General features: G+C 43.9%; 1 protein-coding gene across 2 annotated transcripts in view; it reads left to right on the top strand.

Annotated features, from left to right (window-relative positions):
- The window catches only part of palm2akap2 (PALM2 and AKAP2 fusion), a 68,530-nt gene that overhangs the window by 34,211 nt on the left and 11,818 nt on the right, over positions 1 to 22,501 (top strand). For both annotated transcript variants that reach the window (XM_068573407.1, XM_068573406.1), the window contains exons 8-9: positions 766 to 1,590; positions 8,447 to 8,529. In XM_068573407.1, coding sequence (XP_068429508.1) covers positions 766 to 1,590; positions 8,447 to 8,529 — 908 coding nt within the window. The remainder of the gene's footprint in view (positions 1 to 765; positions 1,591 to 8,446; positions 8,530 to 22,501) is intronic.

The raw sequence follows: 22,501 nt of genomic DNA, 5'->3' as shown, positions 1-22,501 counted from the left end.
TTAATGCACAAGGTCAATCATGATTAGCTTTAGTTTTGATCCTAGGGGGTTTAAAGTGGAAATAACTAACCTTATCTTCTATGATTGTCTCATTGTACTCAGTGGTGCTGACTTTGCGGTGGGGAATAGCTGTACAAAATAAAAGCTCAGCTTTGGTGCCGTAGTGATGACATTGTGCTTATGACTTATCTACATACGATAAAGCTTATACGTCAAAAGACCAGTCTACGAACATGAATAAACCTCTTAATATTTTTTACTATAACATGCAAATGTTTGTAAATTATTTTATTGACAGTCTTTAAGGAAGGTGATTACTATACAGTAGTTGTCACTCTAACTAGCAAGGTATTTCATAGTGACTTAAATGCACAAAACACCTATAGTTGGCTACAGATAGTCCCATCTAGAATATATTTGTCTTCACTTAGATTAGACACAGCCAGGGAACGTTTGGTATTTTCATTCTGTGTTCACTCACCTGCATCTTGCTTCTCGAAAAGCAAGGTAACCTTTGGTGTTTTACTAATTACACATACAGCAGTTTGAATAAGAAACATATTTAGCAGTTGCAGATATCAGCTCATCAGAGAACACGTGTCCCCATCCTCATGCTTCACTCCCTCCACTTTGTCTCCCAACACCCTCCCCTCACCTCCTCCACTGGTTCCTCCCCACCCCATCACCTTTTTACTTCAACCCCCATCCCTTCTGCACAAACCCCTCCCTCCTCCCTTCCCCCCTTCCCCACCTCCCTCCTAACAGCACTGTTTGCCATGGAGATCAACGTGCAGCATGACCCGCAGACCGGCGAGCAACGCGTCCTGTCATCCAACCGGGTGAGCCCGCTGGATGCGGCGTCGCGCGGGGTCAAAGTCTACGATGATGGCCGAAAAGTGGTCTACGAGGTCACGTCCTCTGGGGGCGTGTCCACCAGCAGCATGGAGAACGGTTGGAGCTCCGCGCAGGTCGAGCAGCTCATCCAGCGGGCTGCCAGACCCGCCGTGCAAGCCGGTGATAGCAGCAAGGGTCAGGTGACGGTGACCCCGGCCACCCCGCAGGCTTATGTCCCCGTAGGAGATGACGATCTGTCTCCGCCCTCCTGCGCCCCGCCATCTGTTCCCTCAAGCCCACCAGCCCAGGTCACCCTCCAGAGGGAGACCCGTCTTGGCATGATGCCCCCCACCGCTCCCATCACAACCCAGCCCGGCTCCTCAGCCCACCCGGGCGGCGAGCTCAACTCCCCGCCGCAGGCCAGCGAGGAGCACCCGATCACCATGGTGTTCCTCGGCTACCAGGACGTTGAGGACATGAGCGAGAGCGGGCAGCTGCTCGGGTTCGACGGCGCCGTGAAGGCCGAGGTGGTCCTGATCGACGAAGACGACGAGAAATCGCTGAGGGAGAAGACGGTCACTGACCTATCCATCATCGACGGCACGGCGGCTGACCTCGTGTCGGGGCGGCCGGCCACGTCCGAGGCCATCAGCACGGAACTGTCATCCGATGGCCGCGAGCCTGACAGCACCTCCTCGCCCCCCGCCAATCCCGACGCCAACACGGCCCCCCCACCCGGCCTCACCCCCGCCACAGGTACAGACAAGAGGAAACGCTGCGAGTGCTGCATCCTCATGTGACTGAATCTTCTCCCTCTTCCACCCTTTTATTATTACCCACAACACCCCTCTCTTCTCCTCTGTCTCTGGATGGCTACTAACAGAAGCCCCGCCTTTCTCCTCCTCCTCTGGACTCTGATCGGCTGGCACACACATGCACGCACGCACACACTCTTGACTGACCTCTGACGTTTTACTCCGTTACGTTGTGACCTCTACATCCCTGCTGTTTCGTTACCCTCTCTGGCAACATGGAGGCTCTCCTCAGACGACACAGTTTATTTCATAACTCCAAATTACACTGGAATGTAGCTATTATTACGCTGCTATATTAATGGGGAGACGTACAGGTGGTGAAATGTGTTGTTGTTGACAAACAGCTTAACCCAGGTAATATATACAACTACTCAGTGGTCAATAAGAGCCATGCTGTCCAACCAAACCGTATGTTTGGACAATCATTCATGACAGTTTAGAAAGCATTTAAAAAGACAGACACAGTCTCAGTAATTTCATAATCTCTCAATTCGGTCACCTCCCAGTTCCTTTTCTCTCGACGGATTCTCTCCTGTTGTCTCCACACATACACAGACACACACAAACAACCGCACACCCAACCTACAAACTCAACCCCCCTCACCTTCCTTGTACCGACTCTCCCCCGACCAGGGCGGAGAGGAGGGTACTCGTTGCCTTGGTTTCTTCATGTGCCTCTTCATTCTTCCACATTGATAGTCCTAACAAAAAAAAAGAGAGATAATTAGAAGTTTCTATTAGGCTTTTATTTCAGTTTGCCGTTGTGATCTGAACTTCAATTTTAAGTTTATTTTTTTAAAGGCCATTGAATTGTTGCGACGGCTGTTTCCGTGGGAAACTGAGTTTTGTTTGTTTTACATTGTAGTTAGTAGTGACATGACTTTCTCTCTCTATCTCTCTCCGTCATGTTGTCCACTTACTCCAGCTATTCCACTGCTGAGGCCATTTCCTCCTATTCTAGTAATTCCTAGCTCAAAGAGCCAATGAGAAGCAGTGGTACACCACCAGTGGGATCTATACAGCCAACATTTCCAGTGTGTCTAAAGGCCGTGGAGCACAGGAAGTAAACGGCAGCTTAATGATTACACTGGCAGCGAAGGAACGCGTCTTTCCACCTATGAAAACAAACATGGGTTACTGCCACCAACAGCAGAGCACAAATATTTGCGTGATAAATATTCAGGAGCATTACCATATTACAAAACAATGTATGGGGAGCAGTGCTCAAATGAGCTTTTCGAGAAAGATTATGTCCGATTCATGTATATCTTTTTGTCCATTAAATTCCCTTTGTCGCTGCAGATGGCCACCAGAAATCCATTATACTCTTTCCAATTCAAAGAGACTGAGAACACTGCCAGCTCATGCTGTCGTCACCAACCAGGCCCTCGTTTACAAGGGTGCTGCAAATAATGTGGCCTGGGTGTCATTATAACATCCTATATAGTACACTTCTGGTCATTTACTTGGCTTTTTTTTTTTTTTTAAAGAAAAGCCCTGAGAAGCAGTAATCTTCCTCATTCCATTGAATAATGACGAATGCTCCGAAATAATTTCAAGGGTCTTTGATAATACATGGAATAGAGACGATGAAGATGCTGAATCTGGTGGATGGATTTTCGGAGAGTTAATGACTTTTCCGTTGTACACTATACAGAAGAAATACCTGTTGTTGGAGTGAGTATCAATAAAGCTATATGGGCCAGATGTGTGATCGAAGAAGATGTCCGCACATTTACAAAAGAGGTTTGAGAGGCCGTTCAGATTCTTATAATGTGATTTGATGTTGTTTGTGTGGCTCAGGTGTGCTTCACGGGCCGAGATGTCCTCGGCTCAAACCCATCCTGGGTCCTAAAATAATGTGTTTGCGTCAAAATGTTTTCATTCACATCGTGAAAAAACAAAACAGGGGGGAAAATGGCAACTAACGCTTTGCTTCAATAACCTGATGAGCCTCAACCTTTTTTTTCAAAGTGCGGTACATTTTCTTTCTTCCTCTCTCGACAGCTTTACTGGCCTCGGACATTTTGTAAAGAACATATTTCTATGCACCGTGTACTAACTCTGATAATACAGATAAAAGGAATGAAAGGTGGACACTATATTACTTGGCAACAAATAGGCATATTTCCAGCAGTGGAAGGTTTATGAGTAAATCAGTCCTCTCCTTACACGGCTCTGAACACAGCTCCATCCCACCTCGAAGCTGTCCTGTCGGAGCGGTCCTGTGCTTTCGTGTGATTGGCCACTGCTGCTGTCAGTCAGTCCAGCTGGCTGTGTGATTGGCCACCACCGGGCCCTGCAGGGTCTAGTTTCCTGTGTAGATACAGAATGTAAATACGCTCTATATTCTATTTAGTGATTTTATTTTCCACATCTATATAGAGATCTAGAGGTTAACCTGAATATTATGGGTACATTGTTCTGATGTCCTGCGATGCCATATGATGACTGTATGAGTGCACAAACGCCAGTTTGTATATTTTCATTCTCTTAGCTTCACTGCTTTGCTGTCTGTAACCTCACAATTAACCCCCACACAACCTGTCCCCCTCTTCTAACCACCACCTTCTCTGAACTCTTGGCGGCTGCTACCATTCCCAGACGTGTCGCGGTTTGGCCACGAAGGCATCCGGGGAGCTTTAAACATTGAGCAGAAGCGGAATCTTAAATGAACGTACTATTGGATTTGCATGGTAAAAATGTTAACCTTAAACCATCTGATATTTCTGCCACTGACTCTTTTCCAAAGCATGATACACATTTGTACACTTGACGCACTTTTTCCCCTTGAGGCAGCCAATGGTTTCATTTTGGTAGAACATTAACATCGATTTAACTTCAATTAGTTTGAGACAGGTAATTACAATTTTACTTTTTTAATTGTTGTTCACTTGCAAAATAATAGTTTTATCAACAAACTAAAAGGATACAATGCAAATTTACATAATCCTCTTCACCATGTTTATTCTCTTGGTTTGAATTTACCAAAACAGATCTCATGGGGTAAAAAAAAAAACACAGAGATGGTTCTTCAGAGCAGTTTACCGCTGTTATTGTCGCTCATTAAGATCATCTCCAAACTGCAAGTCTTGTGTAATCCAGGGACAATTGCTAACATCGTCCCGCTCAGTGTCCCAAAATCAGCCAAAACCTATTCTTTGCATGCCTGTTTGGTTTTAAAGAGTGAGGAAGCTATGCAGAAATGACAAAATGTGTCATGTTAGTTTCTCCAAGGTGTAATACACACACACACACACACACACACACACACACACACACACACACACACAACACACACACACAATGTACAATGGGGCGAAGAAGCACTTAACTGTTTGTACCCACAGTAGTAAATATAATCACAATCTCAAAACAGAAGAAGAAACGAGTATGGCTGAGATCTAGTTATCGGAGCCTGAACAATGCAGTGAGCCTGCACAAGTTTTTGATGCGATGGAAGGAGCTGTACGTGAACACCCGACTAGTTGAGTCTACCAGCCCCACTGCCACGCCTGCAGTACTCCTCTGAATCTGTAGGGGTCTCTCTTTTTCATGTCTGCCTGCCCTCACAGTTGTATGGACTGTTAAAACAAAAAAAGGAGCCATTTTCTATTGTTCACACTTCTCTCTCTCTCCTTCTTTCCCTTTCTGTGGGTATGACAACTCTCTCTCTCTCTCTCTCTCTCTCTCTCTCTCTCTCTCTCTCTCTCTCTCTCTCTCTCTCTCTCCTCCCCTCCCCTCTCTCTATCGCTCTCTGATGTCTGTATCCTCTCTCTATCTTTGGTCAATAAAGCTGAGTTTCTCCAGTGCCCTCCTGCCGTCTCTTGCTTGTTGTTCTTTCCATCTGTCTCTAACATTCACTTTTTCATTGGCTGCTGACAAAGAGAACACACGCTGTCCTTACCGCACCCCTATCTGTCTTAATACCCACTGCCACTAACAAACACACATACATGCACACAATTACACTTGCATTTAGGTGATACTTTCTTCAAAGTGTCCGTAAGACACAATAAAAATATTCAGGTTTGGGTTATCAATCACTTTCCAAGCTGTGCCACAAACTCACAAATGTGTGTCTGTCGTACAATTTATTCACATTATAATAAAAACACTTTGGTGTCAAATACACTAAACTAAAGCCCCAGTCACAGTGAGTCGAACATGAACTAATTACTGCTTGAGTGTTTTGACAATATTAGTTTAATAATTTCTTTTACTATATTCAGACAGCACATAATGCAATATAAGCTTGAAAACCATCAAAATAAAACATTGTTTAATAAGATTAATATGACAATGTGGCCTGATGGGGAAACAACTGTGGTGTTCTTGTGCAAGTCCCAGTGACTGCAGCTTTAGATGAAAGCCTGATACTGACATGGATAATTATATAAAGGTAAACTGTGACGTGGAATCAGTCTGCTTTTGCTCGACATAGGAATGATTTGCAGTACACAAGGACTTGGATGCAGGGCAGAGTTGTATTGCTCTCTTTCAGTATGACTAGTCACCGCTCATGAGAAATTGCTTTAATATCACTGTAACATTCCTGTTGGGACTCATACTGTGTCTGTGGCGTCTTGTGAGTTTACACACTACAAAGATTTAGGGGTGTAGGAGGGAAAGGACTTCAGGTTAGGGAGGCAGCTGGTGCTCAAGGAAGGAACAGAAGAAAATGTGCAGATAAACAGCTCCATAGATAACTGGATCGGTCCAGATACACCCATGCCGCTTTGCAGGAGCCCTGAGGCGCCCCCCAGGTATCAATATTAGGTATTGCAAAAAGAATATTTCACTGCATGCTCGCTCATCTAACTTTACTGATGCCACACAGCACTGAACAGAGAGGACAAGACAGAAAAGCAATACGCCCGCCACACTAAAACACTGCGCATGCACTCTATGAGACTCATTTAAAAGCACAATGCAAGGACATGAATGGCCACACACAGCCTTGTTCCAAGGACACGCCTGAGGATAACGTCCACATACGACACGTGGTGTACATACAATACACTATTCAGGACATCAGCATCTTCTAAAACCAGAGATAGATAAAGATTCCTTTGACATGTAGCGGTCTGTCCGGGACTGGCCGCTATTATTTCTGCTTTAAAACAAAAACCCACTCATGATCTGGAGAGGGGCAGCGACGGGAACATGACGCACACTTCACTCAGAGGACATAATACAAGGTGATAGATGATTATGTTACAGACGTCATGACAACCAGCATCTGAAAGCTGGGCTCACAAACACACTTAGACACACACACACACACGCACACGTTCTCTCTCTCTCTCTCTCTCTCTCTCTCTCTCTCTCTCTCTCTCTCTCTCTCTCTCTCGCTGTTCCTGCGCATCGGATGGGTGTGTTTTCCGTGATAATAAGCACTAATAGATTTCTCTTTTCACAATGACAGCCTGGTGTCTTTAACAGGAGCTATGACTGCAGATAGTTATTACAACCTCTCGCATGCACTCTCTCACACACGCACACACACACACACACACACCATCAGTGGTGGTTCTACCTTCCATCAGTGGTGTAACGTGTATTCAGATGATTTAAAATTAGCAATAACTCATGTGAATATACTACTTAAAGGTAAGTATTATTCGTAAAATGTATATTATTAAGCAGCATTTCTGAGTGTTATAGCTACTATGGATGCTGCAATATTATTAATGGACAATTATTCATCATCAATTACAATTTCATCAGCATTTCAGTGTTAAATCCAACTTTTAAGTTTTGTGTTTGAAGTCTACTTTGCAAAGTAAAACATTTGTTTGTCCATAAAATGTAGCTGAAGCATATAGTAGCATGAAATGGTAATACAGAAGCAAATTACACACACCTTCAATTACTGTAAATTGAACAACAGTATTGCATGAGTAAATGTATTTTCCTCCACTGGCTAATACTACTACTACTACTACTACTACTACTACTACTACTACTACTACTACTTCTACTACTATGCATACTTCTAAATACTGTGACATTGGCAGTAGTAGTAGTAGTAGTAGTAGTAGTAGTAGTAGTAGTAGTAGTAGTATTAGCCAATTTATGCATACTGCTAAATACTGTGACATTGGCAGTAGTAGTAGTAGTAGTAGTAGTAGTAGTAGTAGTAGTAGTAGTAGTGATCGTGATGATATCACAGCTGAAGTAGTATCGGTGCTGGTAGGCCAGTCACAGTAATAGTACTGTATCAACCTGTTTTGACAGATTCATGTTGATATCCTTGAACAGCGGTGTTATTACTTCAGCTGCAGTGAGTGTGGGTGTCAGGAGGCTTCAGATGATAAGATGAAATATGGAATCAAATGAACTTGACATCTTGAAGTGGAACTCAATGGAGCAGCAAAGAACATAAACTAAATAAAAATAATTACAGCCAGGGAGTGCGGTGGAGACTTCTGTTATTAGGGGTTTATGTTGAGTCATGCAGACACAGTTGCTCTGGTTGCATTACCAACAATTCTCAATTGTAATAACTAAGTGACAGATGATTATATGTGAACGTTACTAGCTCATCATATCATCATATGTACAAGTCAGATGCATGTTAGCGTCAGTAGCTTTTCACGGCGACACTTACAGTTAGAAGACAGATGGATTTTCATGTTTTCAGAATTGCAGGATTATATATTCCATCCTGTTGGGTGTTTATGAAACAGGATAAAATGGCCAAAAGGTCACCCATTGCTGCAAATGAAAATGAAAGGAGATAATGATTACAATGATGAAAATGGTGGCAATAACTCAATCTTCTTTTATCATAGGTTACGGCACAACGGGGGTTGCCCAGACAACAGCAAATGGGTATCAAGCTCCCATTTCGGCCAGGCATCCTCACACCGCCATGGTGAGTATCTGAATCCCCGCGAGTGTGTTTCTAATGTGCATCTAATAGAGCAATTCTTAAAAGTAGAGTTTAAAACAGATCATAGGAAGAACAAGACAAGCATGTACAATTGAACAACGATGAAGATTGAACGAGACAAGCATGTACACTCATCATCATAGAATCACAGATTGAGGACTTCTGCCATAGTTAGCTAATTTAGTTGATTATACTTTTGGGAATTTCCTTTTGGGTCTGTGATTTGCCGAAAAAATAGAGAGCATCGGGCACCTCAGCGCCCAACAACAATCACCAATAATACAAGTATATCAACTAAATGCAAGTGACACAACTACAGTCTCATATCTCAGATTGTTTTTGTTTTTTTTTGGAGCAGAAGATAAGGTTAATGTGTTTGCTTCAAGGGAGATAATCATTGGGTTTGTGAGTTCAGGCTCCTGCACAGTGTATTGTGTGTACTTTCACACAGACGGTTTGTGCTGAATTACATCTGCTAGGGGGAGGGGGCGGTCACATTGTTTCCTTTCTACAGTATTTCTGTAATGTTTTTTAGAACTACCCATTGTATTTATGGCACTCAGTGAATGTAATATGACCCTCCTGTACTTTTGGGCATTCATATCTTCAATATTCAATACTGTAATGTTCCTCCAGGGAGTTATGTTCAATCATAGAGTGTAGTAACTTCATAGTGACCATATAATACAATTGGGTTCTATAACTCGTATATATTGATTTAAGAGTGTTTTGGCACACAATAGCCGTGCTGTAATATTTATTCATTCATTAATTTACATCATTGTTAATCCATATTGTTTATTGTATTGGTGTCCTTATTTTTTATATCAGGGTAGGTCAGCTGTTTTAATTAAGTAAATGTAGCTAAAACAAATTATATTACCAGTAAAAGTTTTATGTTGTAGTTAGGTATCCTTAGCATAATGTATTTACATGTAAAACTGTTTCTGCAGAATGGCCCCTTGAGTGTTATTATTAAGTACGGTCTTAATCTGTAAAGTATAACAGTCAACATACAGTACACGGGGTGGGTAAATGGTACAATATTTCCCTCAATTTTCCCTATTTCCTGTACTTAGGCAATTTCGTTTCACACTTCCATAAAGCTGGGGCACTGATTGAAAATAGAATGAGTCTTACCCCCCAAAAATGTAACACTGGATCCAACATTTCCCATGATGCATGTATACAGCGAACTTGCCTTTATGCTTAAAGTCGATAGTGCCCCTTTAAATGTAGTGGAGCATGAACCGACTTTTATCTAAACAGAGTTGTTATAGGTCACCTGTGTGCCAAATGTTGGCTAGCTTTCTCTTCTGGAGGGTTCCGAGTTTGGTTTTGTTTGTCTAAAAAAAAAAAAAGCCCACCTGAGCACATTCGACTGAGGGAAGGTGTAGCCTCGAGGTGGAGGTGGGGGAAACAGAGAGGTGGGGTACAGGAGCGCTGGCTGGGCTGCAGTCAGATTGTTTTGCAGCTGAATAAATGAATGAAAGGCAGTACGGCGGTAACCTGATCCGTCCGGGTCGGCCGCATTGTGCTTGGCTGGAGCTCGCGCTGGCGGCTCGCTCTCTGATTGTCTCTGGAACGGGACAGAAAACACTCCCGGGACCTCGCGAGCGCTGCATTATTCAGCGCGCGTGCCTACAAAAAAAAAAAGAAAGAAAAGGGGGAGAGAGATAGAGAGAGAGCGAGTGGATAGAGAGGGAGGGAGAGAGAGAGAGAGAGGGCGAGTGGCTAGAGAGAGAGGGAGGAGGGAACCGCCGGTTGGAAAAGCTGGCGCGTAAAAAAAAAAAAGAGGAGCTCAATGTCATCCCAGAGCCTTCCGTAACCATTAATACCGCTGCTGAGGGCACGCGGACACCGGTTCCTCTACTTCTCCTGTACGGTTGTCCCCCCCCCATAACGTCCCGCCGGTCGGTAGTGCAGCCGCTGCGGCCACGGTTTGTTTTCTTCTTCTCCCTACCCCACCCGTGGTAAAGAAGAAGAGGACAATTAAGGAGAGGAAGCAGCAGGTAGGTTACGCCTCCGCCGTTAAAACCTAATCCCGGCTATGAGCCGCTTCGTCGGCCGCGGGGAGCTCCGGGGCATCCGCGTGTCGCTGCACCTATTTTTTTTTTTCTTTTTTTTTCACACAGGTGAATTAAATTAAAACTAAAATAATGCTCAAAGCGCAGAAGACTTGTATTTATTTGTAACTTAAAGTTACAGAAGGAAAGATAAACTCAAACGGAGGGAATTGTCGGTGAAAGTGTAACGTTGCATTTTGTAGGTGGTGGGTGTGTGCGTCAGTTTCGGGGTTCGTTTGGGGTTCTTCATCTGTCTGCTTTTTGCATGCTGACGATGTGTTTCACTTCGCTTTACGCGTGTTATATGTACTGTGTGCTGGTTAACAACACAGCCAGATCCTGTAATTACACTGATTGGCTTTAAAGTGGTGAGGACACAAGATACTGCACCGTTCTCTCCTGAGAGAGAGAGAGAGAGAGAGAGAGAGAGAGAGAGAGAGAGAGATATCCAAAGGACCAGACTGCTTGCTGCAGTAGTCTCTATGTCTCTCTTTGTGCTCCTCCTCTGCATCACTTTACCCCATATATTGAAGTGACCTTCACCTGGTTATCATCATCATCCACACACTGAGTGACTTGGCAGAGACAGCAGAGAGAGAGAGACAGCGTTGCTGGTGCTGCTACATGTTACATCCTCTCCAAAGACACCATTAACTTGCTGTTTTTACTGGATCGTTTTGCAGTTTACTCACTATTCATTATGTCAGGTTTAGTGGCCCATCCTGTTGGCAGCACACTGTTCATGCACTCACTGTGGTGGAAAAACTTTGATAAAACCTCAGCACACGGTCAAATGGCATATTGCACACCAGTTCAGTGCCCATTCCTACTGGGGAAAGAAGAAGCACTTATTACAGATACAAAAGAGTGGAAAAAGTAGAGTCCGCCACAAATGTGCAGCTATGTCACAGAGTAGCAGTCTATCAAACCAGAGAGAGAAAAAGAGAGAGAGAGAGAGAGAGGGAGAGGGAGAGAGACACCTGAGAGGCCAGACTTCATTTGTTTACTCCAGATTTGCTTGTTTTGAGTTTTAAATCTTTCTCTTTGCCTCTAGCTGTTGCCATGCAACTTGCAATTCTTCGGTTGCAGACTCCTGACAGCATTTGGACATTGCTGGGTTTAGTCGGATGATGTTATTTGTTTGCACAATGTTACAGTCAGGCAAAGAAATCCAGTGTGACCACTTATCCTAAAAATGCAGAGTCATGGTGCAGATTGAGTCAAATCAACTCTCCTTGACCCTGATTTCCCACCAATTCCAATCATGCTGATTGATTTCTACTTCGCTGTGAGAGCAGCTGACCGGCACAATGTCAAAGGGGGGTGGGGCGGGTGCAGGCCCCAGATATCAAACGTGGCTCTTTGAATATGCTTACGGTTCCTTCATACCGACAGTATAAAGAGTTCAAATCTTACTCAAGCTTTTATTTATTTGACACAGAGTTTACAACAGCAGTGTCCGTAAAACAGGCCAACACGTCCACCATGGATTATCGTTTTAATCAACATGTCTCATCCAAGGGAGGACAATATTAATGTGTCACTTTTTAAGTACATTTTTAGAAAATCTGTATGAGTGAAACGACATTACAAATTGAGGGGTTAAACAAAGTCGCTTTTTATTGTCCCCGCTCTATTTGGAATAGCTCCCCGTCCGTGTTACGTTTGCGGTTTTGTTTGGTCACCGTTTTGGAATTACTCGCTGATTCTGGAACTAACGAAGCGAAGCAGCAAACTGCCAATTCAGACAGAATATTTGCCAATACCTCTGCTGAGCCGGGGGACAGAACACTCATAACCAGCTCACCATTTGATTAGATAGTCAATGACGGGAAGTACCTGCCACACATTGAATGTCCCACTGAGACAGCCAGCGGAGCGTTTTTTCTGTGTTTATGTAGTGTGTGTGTGTGTGTGTCTGGTGGAAGTACGTTTTCCATCCCCACCCCTCTCAGCACCGTGGACTGTGAGAACATTGACAGGAACAACACACTTATCAACGATGTCTTCTTCCTCCAGACCTCTTCCTTTTCCCAGAATCCACACACACACACACACATAATCACAGGTTACATCAAAGTTGTGTGGTTGATGATGCTAAAGCTCGGTGAGCTTAGAGTACACAGGAGGTGGAAATGGGAATGAGGTGCAGGAGGAGAGACGGGATGAGAGAGGCCGACGTGATGACAAGGAGAGATAAAGGGCAGTGATGGTGTGTGTGTGTGTGTGTGTGTGTGTGTGTGTGTGTGTGTGTGTCTCGGGGGTAGGTGGGGCGTGGGATGTGAAGGCGAGTGAGGGAAAAGGGAGGGAGGGGAGGCAGAGAGGATTGCTCGTAGGAAGTCGGTTCAGCCTAGCACTGCTCCAAGCGTTGTTGACATTAACTGGCTGTTGGCAGTTCAATGGCCGCTCTGCGGATGGGCCTCTGCTGGCCGCCTTCCAGGAAGAGAGTGATACTCTCGCCTTGTGTTGTTGGATAAGGTCGCACAACGTTACAGTTCGATCAGTGCCGTTCAGATGAACACTACTTTCACAGATACACAATTGTGGTCTGAGTAGTACTACATTGTGGATACGCAGTAAGCCACGCCCTCCCAGTTAACCAATGTAATGAATGTGCAATCAGCTGACGATCAGTGGGTAACATGAAGAGGAATGAAAACTTGTGGCTTGGGTGTTTGTTATTGGAAATCATGTGAGTGTTCCTCAGGCCAGCTACGACACTGGGCCTTGAAAACGCAGCATTTTCCACAAAGCCTCCTCGTGTTTGTACGTCTGAAGTAGCGTGGGATTTATGAAAAGTTCTTAGGGCTGTCAATGACACTTTTCTTTTTCTTCTATTTTTGTTTTTCTCTGGGGAATGGATGGCAGCTAAATATGGTGACGGGAACACAGCAGCATCTGTGTGTGTCTGCCGAAGTTCAGGTTTATTTCTGGTGATTTCTTTGATAATGCAGCACAAATAAGTCACTCTAACAGCGAAGAGGCCCTTTTTTTTATAAGTTCCGAAAATGCCATGGTCATCATTTTAAAAAGTTTGGATTCTTCAAAGAAATTCATCATTATGTCCTTGAAAAGCACAATAATGGATTCCATCAGAGTCTTTGGCCTGGGAGCTGTGATGTTTTTTGATAACATTTAATAATCAAACTAAATTGCCATCTTGTTTCACTTCATCATGCAGTCTAATGATGCTTATTATTGTTGATCAGGAGGGACAGAAATGTCGGACGGAAGCTGCTGAAGAATGCTTAACTCATCATTAGTCATGTCAGTCACAGGATTATGTCGACGTATTGCTGCATTAATACCACCCGTGCTTGTGTGGAATGCATTCTGGCTCTGGCACAGGAAGATAACTTCCTCATTCATTCTTTCTACAAAACTCGGATTCACTCAGCTAAACTATTTGGTTCGTTCTTTTCCCTCCGCCATATTATTTTGAGAGTCAAGTCACTTTGAAGATGGCAATGAAATAAAAAGAAATCTTGAATTCAGTGCCTAACAAGGTCACATTCCGTGTTCTATCAAAGCCCTGTGTCCAGTGTTTTGGTATTTGTGTTCCAGAGAGGAAGAGAACTGAAGGGATGCAGGAAACGTAACAATACCACCCAAGCATGTGATGGCCGCTGTTACACAGCCCCCACCACCCGCTATTGTCTTCCACATCCACCGACTATTGTTTATGCCATGAAACAGAAGTCATTCATTTAACACAGAGCAAAGCACAAACCACCTGCTAGCACGAATACCGTGTTGACAACAAAGACGCACACGACAAAGTAAAACGCCATGCGAGAACACGGGGACACAATTAAGAAAACGGCCTTTGAACGGAACATTCCTAACTTTTAAAACTATAAAAGGCATTGGCCTATACTGCGAGAGAGCTGCATTGCTTTCATTTTTCCCCTCAATAAACAAGGAACAGTTTGATCAGATACCGTATCTGTAGTTCCGGGAAGTCAGAAGGGAGGTTGACCTCTTATGTGTTTTGGTAGCGAAAAGCTGCAGAAGATTCTTTATCACATTCCAGCTTTAGACTGGAATGTCAGAATGCTTCTTGGGCTTTAGGTGTATGGGTGGCATCGTTTCTTATTCTCTTTTTAACCATGTGAGAGATCAGGCAAGCTGTGGACCCACAGAGTCGGAGCATCTAGGAAGTGAGGTCATGTTGGCTCTTCGAGGGTTTCGAGTTTGCGGTTGAGGCTCAACCATCTGCTCTGTGGGAAATGATCCATCAGCATGTGATCCACTTTGAGTTCCCTGTGCCTCAAGAAAAGTCTACATTTCGTATGAGGCAAACAGATTTGCAGGCGGTAGAGTCCTGCAGACTTCGAGGGTGCAGCCCTTGTGTTTTTCAACCATAAAAAAAATGTCGCTCTCTGTAGTTATTGCTGCTGTCACGATTTCTCTCTTGGCTTGCGGAAATATATTCGAGAACTTTCCTGTGCATTGTTGTAAGCTTGTTCAATGCAATAAATCCTGAAGTGAATCAGAGGAAGATTATGTAGCTGCACTGAAGAAGTGAAAAAACAAACGATAGATAACACTTCATCACAAAATTATTCCTTGAATGTGTTGGGTGTCACCGGCTGTCTAACAGAACCTGTGTTTGTGTGTGTGTGTCTAAACATTGTGTTTGTTATTTGATTTGCAACCATTTCTGGTGATATGCACTTCAGGAATTTACTGGGGTGGAATCAGTAGAGACATTCTGTTTATAGTGGTAACAAGCAGAGACGGGAATACGTTGAATTCAAAGCTCATCAGCAGGTCTTACTTCAGGTCATGTCATCCTAACTCTCTCTAACCACACGTTGGCTTCAACATGTATAAATATATCTTGTTTTACTCAGAACGGTTGCTGTATTCCAACATCGTACTGAGTCCACGATGTGTCTTTGAAACCACAGGAAGTAGCACACATGGGAACAAAGTGTGATCTATATAAATGCTGTAATTGTCAGGTTTAGACATGTTTACTGTCACCATGCAGGCTGTTGTCTCCCAGTGTGAAGCCTCCATCCTCCTGCTGTTTAAATACTGCAGGGCTAATTTGCTGGTTTCCGGAAATAGACCGGTGATTAACACACTGAGGCAGAGCAGTGAGCTAGTTAATGCTATAAGCTAACAATGCGAGGAGTTTCAGTCTCTTAGGACGACGGTGCTAAAATGCCTTCTGGTTTTTTACGCCCTGCTCCGGCTGGCTCATCTGTGGCCATGCAGCTTCAAAACATGGAGCCACGTGCGGTCCCTTCTTGAGAAAGCGCAAACACTACTATGTTACAAAAGCAATGTACTCATTAAAACTACTATTTGATTTCAATTTAGATCTGTTTTTATAACGCGCGTTGGCATGCAATCAAAATGTGCTGCGTTCGACAAATGTCGTTCTCCAGTCAGCGATATGCAGGGATAACAAGTCAGCTAATTACTGTGGCTGACCAGCGTGGGGGTGTTTTTTTGGGAGGTAGGTGCGTCAAAGCTTTCTAAACATAGCTGGCTGACATGAGTGTGAGTATTCGGGCCAAGCAGAAAGTCACTAATCTAATCGCTCTCCTCTCTCAAACAGTGCATTTAAGGCCTCGCTAACTTTGAGGTGAGGATGTGAGCTAATTGTTGGGAACATGATATCATCATGATTTGGCTGATGGTGTCGATGATGTTGATAGACCCCGGTGGTACAGGCGTGCGTTTGTGCTACATCTGTACTTGCAAAGGAAATCCAACCAGTCCAGCGACAAATAAAAGCTGCTTTGCACTGTTTTTCAAATTTAGTGTGACACTAATGGCCTCTTTTCTCGCTTGATTAAATCCAGGAAAAAAAAACACAATTAATCTTACCCTGACCACAAATCAGATTTTTGTTCAGAACCTTCAGCCCTTTGGCCGGTGAGCCTCATTGTGTGGTCTCCACACAGTCCTGTGGGACAAAATACTAAAACGGGCTGCTTCATGCTGGGAAAAGATTACAATTATATGCTCGGTGGCTTTTTCTTCAGACACACACACACACACACACACACACACACACACACAGCCGCGGCCACATCCTCAGAACCCCTCAAACTCAGCCAACCATGTGCGTCCCCTGCTCCTCCAGAGACGACGTGTTCCTTCACGTCTGTCCTCAGCTTATTTCCTGCTCGTTCATCCTGTTGTCTCAGGTTCTGATTGTCTGTTGAATTTCACGAGGCTCATCTTTTACCTTTCAGTTTTGAGATTACAGTTTAGAGGCTGACTTCATTTAGGAGTCAAGGTTTATGAAGGCTGGCAATAGATGAATCAAGGAAGAGCCGTTTGAAAGGGTGGTGCTCATAGAAATGTTATATGCACTGTGTCCACGGGCGTGTGTGTGTGAGTGTGTGTGATAGGAAATGAAACAAAAAGGAATGTTACTTCCCAGCAAGTGTCCTGCTGAATTAACAGCAGGAGAGAAGTGTTGCATAAGAAAGGGAGGCCGAGGAAAGGGAGGGAACAGTTTTTGTTATTTGGGTCGTTACATTTTTTGTATTCCTATCATTCGTAGACGATCACATTCAACAGGGCAGAGAGTGCTATTTTCAGTCTGGCTGCGGTGGAATCAAACAGTAACGGCAGGTTTTAGTGTGATTTCCTCAGAACTAAAGAGCAAGATTTGCTTTTTCACAAAACACCATTTCAAATTGATTGCCATTTGATTCTCAAAATAGCCTGATCAAAATGTACGCCTTGTTCCGTCTAATATAATATTGTTCCGTCTATATTAAAAAATTTCTCCTTGGAGATTAATAAAGTACTTTTCATTCATATTCCTACGTACGGGCAAGTTGTATTATACAGTTCATTCCAGGCTGCGTTTAATGCAGAGTCACAGTTCTGCAGCCCTCTGTTACTTCTCATCTAATATGGCTGGTCCATTTAGTTGATTAGATACTAATCAAATGAACTAAATACATATCAGAACTCTGCAGCTGTTTTCTTGGTTCCTGTGATGTCTTTGACTCTCATCAGTCAAGTCTCCTCTCAATATTTAGCCACGTTAGACGACTCTTCCTGACATAATGGTCAGACATAACAGGAAAACACATATTTCGTTCAAATAAGGTAACACATTGTCTTTACTGTACAAAGCTGACCGTAATTAATGCTGTGAGTACTGCATAGTCGTCCCCTAAAGCCATAAATAACCCTGAAGATGACCTCTACGTATAGGGCTGTCCATAAGGGTCTTTAACGAAGCTTAATTTCACAACAATGATGTCTCACTGTGCATTAACTGTCACATTGTACTTACACAGTGCACCTTTTCACCGGGCACCCGGCCGTGCAGAGTACAGTTTGTTCTGCTGTCACAGTATGAAATATTGTTGCACACACACACACAGATCTGCGCTCCAGTGAAATAAACCAGTACAGTTGGTGCTTGGACTCGGTCCAGGGCATAACTAATAGTGGATGGCTGTTCAGTGTTAGTGCTCCACTGTGTTTTGTCCCCGTTAGTCCTGCACTTGTGCCGGGACTGTTGATCTGGCTCTCCGTCCTGTACTTGAAGAGTGGTCACACTCTTTGACTACAGACCTTTCTTGTTAAGAAAAGCCCTCCATCTGTGAGCATGTAAGTGTGTGTGCGTGCGTGTGCGCATGTGTCTGTGAGTGTGTCTGTGTGTGTGTCCAGCGTATAGCATTAGTATTCAGGCTCGAGAGTCTCACTGAAGGGCCCTGTCGGGGCCCTTTGTCGTTGTTTCGTGAAGGGGTCTTAGGGGGTCTGTGAGTGGTGTCATGAGAGGCTTGGAAAGGGACTCAAATAGCTTCCATGAGTCCAGACATGCAGCACATTCCTCTGTGACACTCAAAAGGGCTTCTGAGCATGATTCCTGTCTGGGTGTTGTTTGGAGCTCTCTGGCATTGGGTAGGTGAAAACTAATTGTTATCCGTTTGCAGCGCTGCAATATGGCGCCACTGCGTCCATGGCGCCACTGCGTCCACGGCCCTTCTTAAACACGGACATTGCTTTATTGACGCTGCGCTGTTTGGCGGTCACCCGTTTACTCAGTAGCCCTTGTGTGGGTTAGCTAACAGCCAACCCACAAAATTGTCAAACTAAAAAGCAAATAAGCCAATTTACAAACACATTAAAGAGAAAATGCTGTACTTCATGTTTTCTTTATTTGTTAATATGCCTATTTTAGATTCACTCAGCTGATCTGGGTGTTGTCTTTCAGACTATTTGTTTTGCCAAATGTGGCCCCCCACTTTTAGTCTGTTATTGTGTGTGTGTGTGTGTGTGTGTGCATGTGCGTGTGCGTGTGTGTGCGTGTGTGTGTGCGCTTGTGTGGTCTTGTGCAGGTGGCCTTAAGTTTTTGGTGTATTTCCTGTGCTGAGGGCCATTTCCATGGATACAAGTTAGCACAACTTCCTGGTTTCCTGTTTAGATAACCTGCGAGCTGTGATAGGCTTTAATCCAATCAGTCGCTTCCTTTACTTTGCAGCATCATTTGTTTCCAAGTGTCCACCACCCTTCTGTAAATACATTGTGAATATCTTGAGGGCGTTGCCCTTCACTGCGGTCACTGCTGGACGGAGCGATCGGCAGCTTTTATTTGAGGAGGGTTCCATTTCTAGAGGATTCCACGTTGTGGAAAAGCCCTTACACATTGTTAATGGTTGAATTTGCTTGAGGCAGATGTTGTATCAGTTAGGAAATGATTGACATTTTGCCTCATCTCAGACGTCATAATGAACCCTTCCTTCCTGTTCTGGAAATGTTGCTTAAATATTTACAGAAATCTGTCTAAATAGTTTAGACAGAATGTTGCACCATGCTGCATTTTAAGACTCGTAACACTTATGACTACTTCTATTTTATCACATTAGAGAAGCAAATAGTAATTATACAGCAACACCTATCTTTTTAAAAGCCTTAGGAATGCTCACCCCATGTCGACAGTGGGAATATTTGGCTGAATTAATAAATGTCCATTAGACTTTAAGGAATACTTCAAAAACCTATCATTTGAATATTGTCTTCAGGCTTTAAGTCTTTAATTTTTTTATTATTTCTCTCCCATATTGTATGTAACATTAACCCATGTAGAGCCATGTAGGACATGACCTAATTATTGCAAGAGCAAACCTGGTTTCTGACTGGACGTGGACCTTTCATGTGTCTGTACTGTGAATTGTGTCATTCATTTTGTTTCTGATCAATCATGGTTAACTTCCGTGATATAAGACTGCTCTGGGCACTACACGTTATTGACAAGCGTTGACCCAGATGCATGCAATCACATGTGGACACATGCTTATGAATATATAGTCCTGCTGTCTTCCTCCTTTCTATTTTTCCTCTTGTCTTTTCATTTTCAAAAACAATGCCTCTTTTCATCTTTTCACAGCTCGGTCCATTACCGGACCCTGTGGTCGTTAAGCTAATTCACCAGCGCTGGCATGATGACCATCACGAGTCTGTCTGTGTGATACAACCCATCCAGGAATTAAACTCCCCAGTGCATATATGCGATAATTGGGTTACTGTCCCAATTTCCTGTGACCGATTTCTCTTCCTCATACGACTCAGAGTTATTTCTAGCCTGGGAACTCTGACTAAAAATCACAAGGTTGTGTAATTTTAAAACAGGGACATTAAACAGAAATTAGCTTGAGAGGCAAAGCTCACATTTAATTCACCTTTTTTTTTTGTCACTGACGTTAACCAGACAGTCAGTTCATAGGGACAGCTATCGTTCATCAGACTGACAGGACACACAGCAGCTCATGGGCACATGCTGGTTTGTGCTGGCCTTCCTTTGCAAATACTGAGTGGGATAAGTAACCTCTTGACCACCCTGTTGTTTCAAACATGACCCCAATTTCTAGTAATCATGTCAAGAGCATTGAAGCTTCAGTAAAAACACCTTTAAAGTAACAATAAATATCCTGCAAAATACTTATTTGTTTATTTCTTTACCTTTGATTTTATATTCCATTTTACCCATTGTGGTAAAATGGGATAGTCCACCCTCGTATTTAAGGAGGACATTGATTAACTGTGCTTTTGTCCCTCCGTGTGTAGAACACCTGGTTTTATTTGTTGTCGCTGACACAAGGTCAGTCTTTCTCAGAAGTGAGGAGGCAACAAGCTAACGAGAGCAAAATAGATGCCCGGGGAATGGGAAATATATCATTCTGTCAAATACTTCAGTAAAACTGCTTTGTCATTTTCCTTATCTGTTTTTTTTTCTTCTTTTTTTTTGTAAATGAATCTCGACAGAACTAGCGCTAAAATCATGACAATGGTACCTCTCTCGCGGCGCCGTCCTCCGTCATTTAGCAGCCGCTGACACAATATTGCTAATTGCCCTCGTAAACTGGTGAAGTGTTTCCAGCGCGTCTCGATGTAGCGCTTGTGAGGAGTGAAAGTGAACCGTGACTCGGGTCCGCTCTAGTTTCAACTGGCCCGATCCTGTGACCCGTCAGGTACACAGCTCACACACACACACACACACACACACACACACACACACACACACACACACACACACACACACACACACACACAGAACGGACGAGAAGCATGGGACAGCAACGCCTGTTTCTCTCACTGGTGTTTACTTTTTTCATTTTTGGCATAGAAGTTACTTGTGATTATAGTTTTAATTAACTTTTTATTAAAAGGTGAATACAACTCATCAGTCCAACCCTCAGACTGAGTCAACAGGTTCATGCTCATGATGACAGAGGAAAATACCACGACCCCCCCTTATCACCTCCTCCCTCTGTCTTCAGTCATCGTCTCTTCATCATCGCCCCTCTGCCTGCCTCTTTGACTCCGTCACCTCTGAGTTTGAAAGGAGCTGTAGGTTGAAGGGAAAGTGGGCGAGCGACGTACGTGTGGAGCGGCGAAAGAGAGGGCTCGGTCTTACACAGGAAAGGAGGAGCAGGGAGCCACAGGGTGGATGTTTTTGGTGTGTGTGTGTGTGTGTGTGTGTGTGTGTGTGTGTGTGTGTGTGTGTGTGTGTGTGTGTGTGTGTGTGTGTGTGTATTCGTACGACGGCCTGCACAGAAGGGGTCTTTGTGAGTGAGGGCATCTGGAGAAACATACACACACACACACACACACACACACACTCACACACACACGTTTAGCCCATGACATCACAGCTTACTGAGCAGTCGGCAGGAATGTTGCTGAGAAAGGAGAGGCTTTGTGGAGGAGAGGAAAGAGACGGGAGGGGAGGAAAAGGAGGAGAAGAAGAGGAGGAAAAGGCTTGGCCAGGGAAAAGTCTGGCACTCCCACTATCTGGAACGGGACTGACCAAGGCTTGGACTGAGGTGAACAGAGCTAAATAGTAAAAACAGATAAAGCTTATTAAAATAAGTCGCAGACACGGATGGGAGAAATTATTAATAGAAATATACAAATGAAAGAAGCTTCCTCTTAAAAAGCACACCATGGATTTACAGATACAACTGAAATCGACTAAGTGTTAGCGCAGCAGGTGAGTACTGACCCTGATTTAACTTTTTGTGCAGCAGTTTTGTTTTGCTGGAAGCTCTGTATTTTAAGATACGTTTTAGTTTATTCGACGAGAACCCCACATTGATTTTGCAAACTGCTGACAAACCATTAAACCTTCGCTTCAGATGACCAACAGGAACTGGTATATCGCAAGGGAAGAGATTAGGAAGTATAGAAATAGCAACTGGCAGTTCCTCAACTCTGTGTCAATCTGGCCACGTTTAGTTTGCCAGTGACGTCCCAGCACCGCTCCAGTTCAACACCTCCAAACTGTCTTAAGCGGAGACTGACATCATTAATGCGACGAACCAGATAGCTTGGTTTGGCCTGGGTTCACAATCCAGGCTGTTCGGACCTGAGAACGCCATGCTAAACCAGCGGCAGGCTCC

Source organism: Clinocottus analis, unplaced genomic scaffold (genome assembly GCF_023055335.1).
Source record: "Clinocottus analis isolate CAN_PGR_092001 unplaced genomic scaffold, fCliAna1.0.p SCAF_13, whole genome shotgun sequence".
Lineage (NCBI taxonomy): Eukaryota > Metazoa > Chordata > Actinopteri > Perciformes > Cottidae > Clinocottus > Clinocottus analis.
This window is presented reverse-complemented; position numbering and strand designations above follow the sequence as displayed.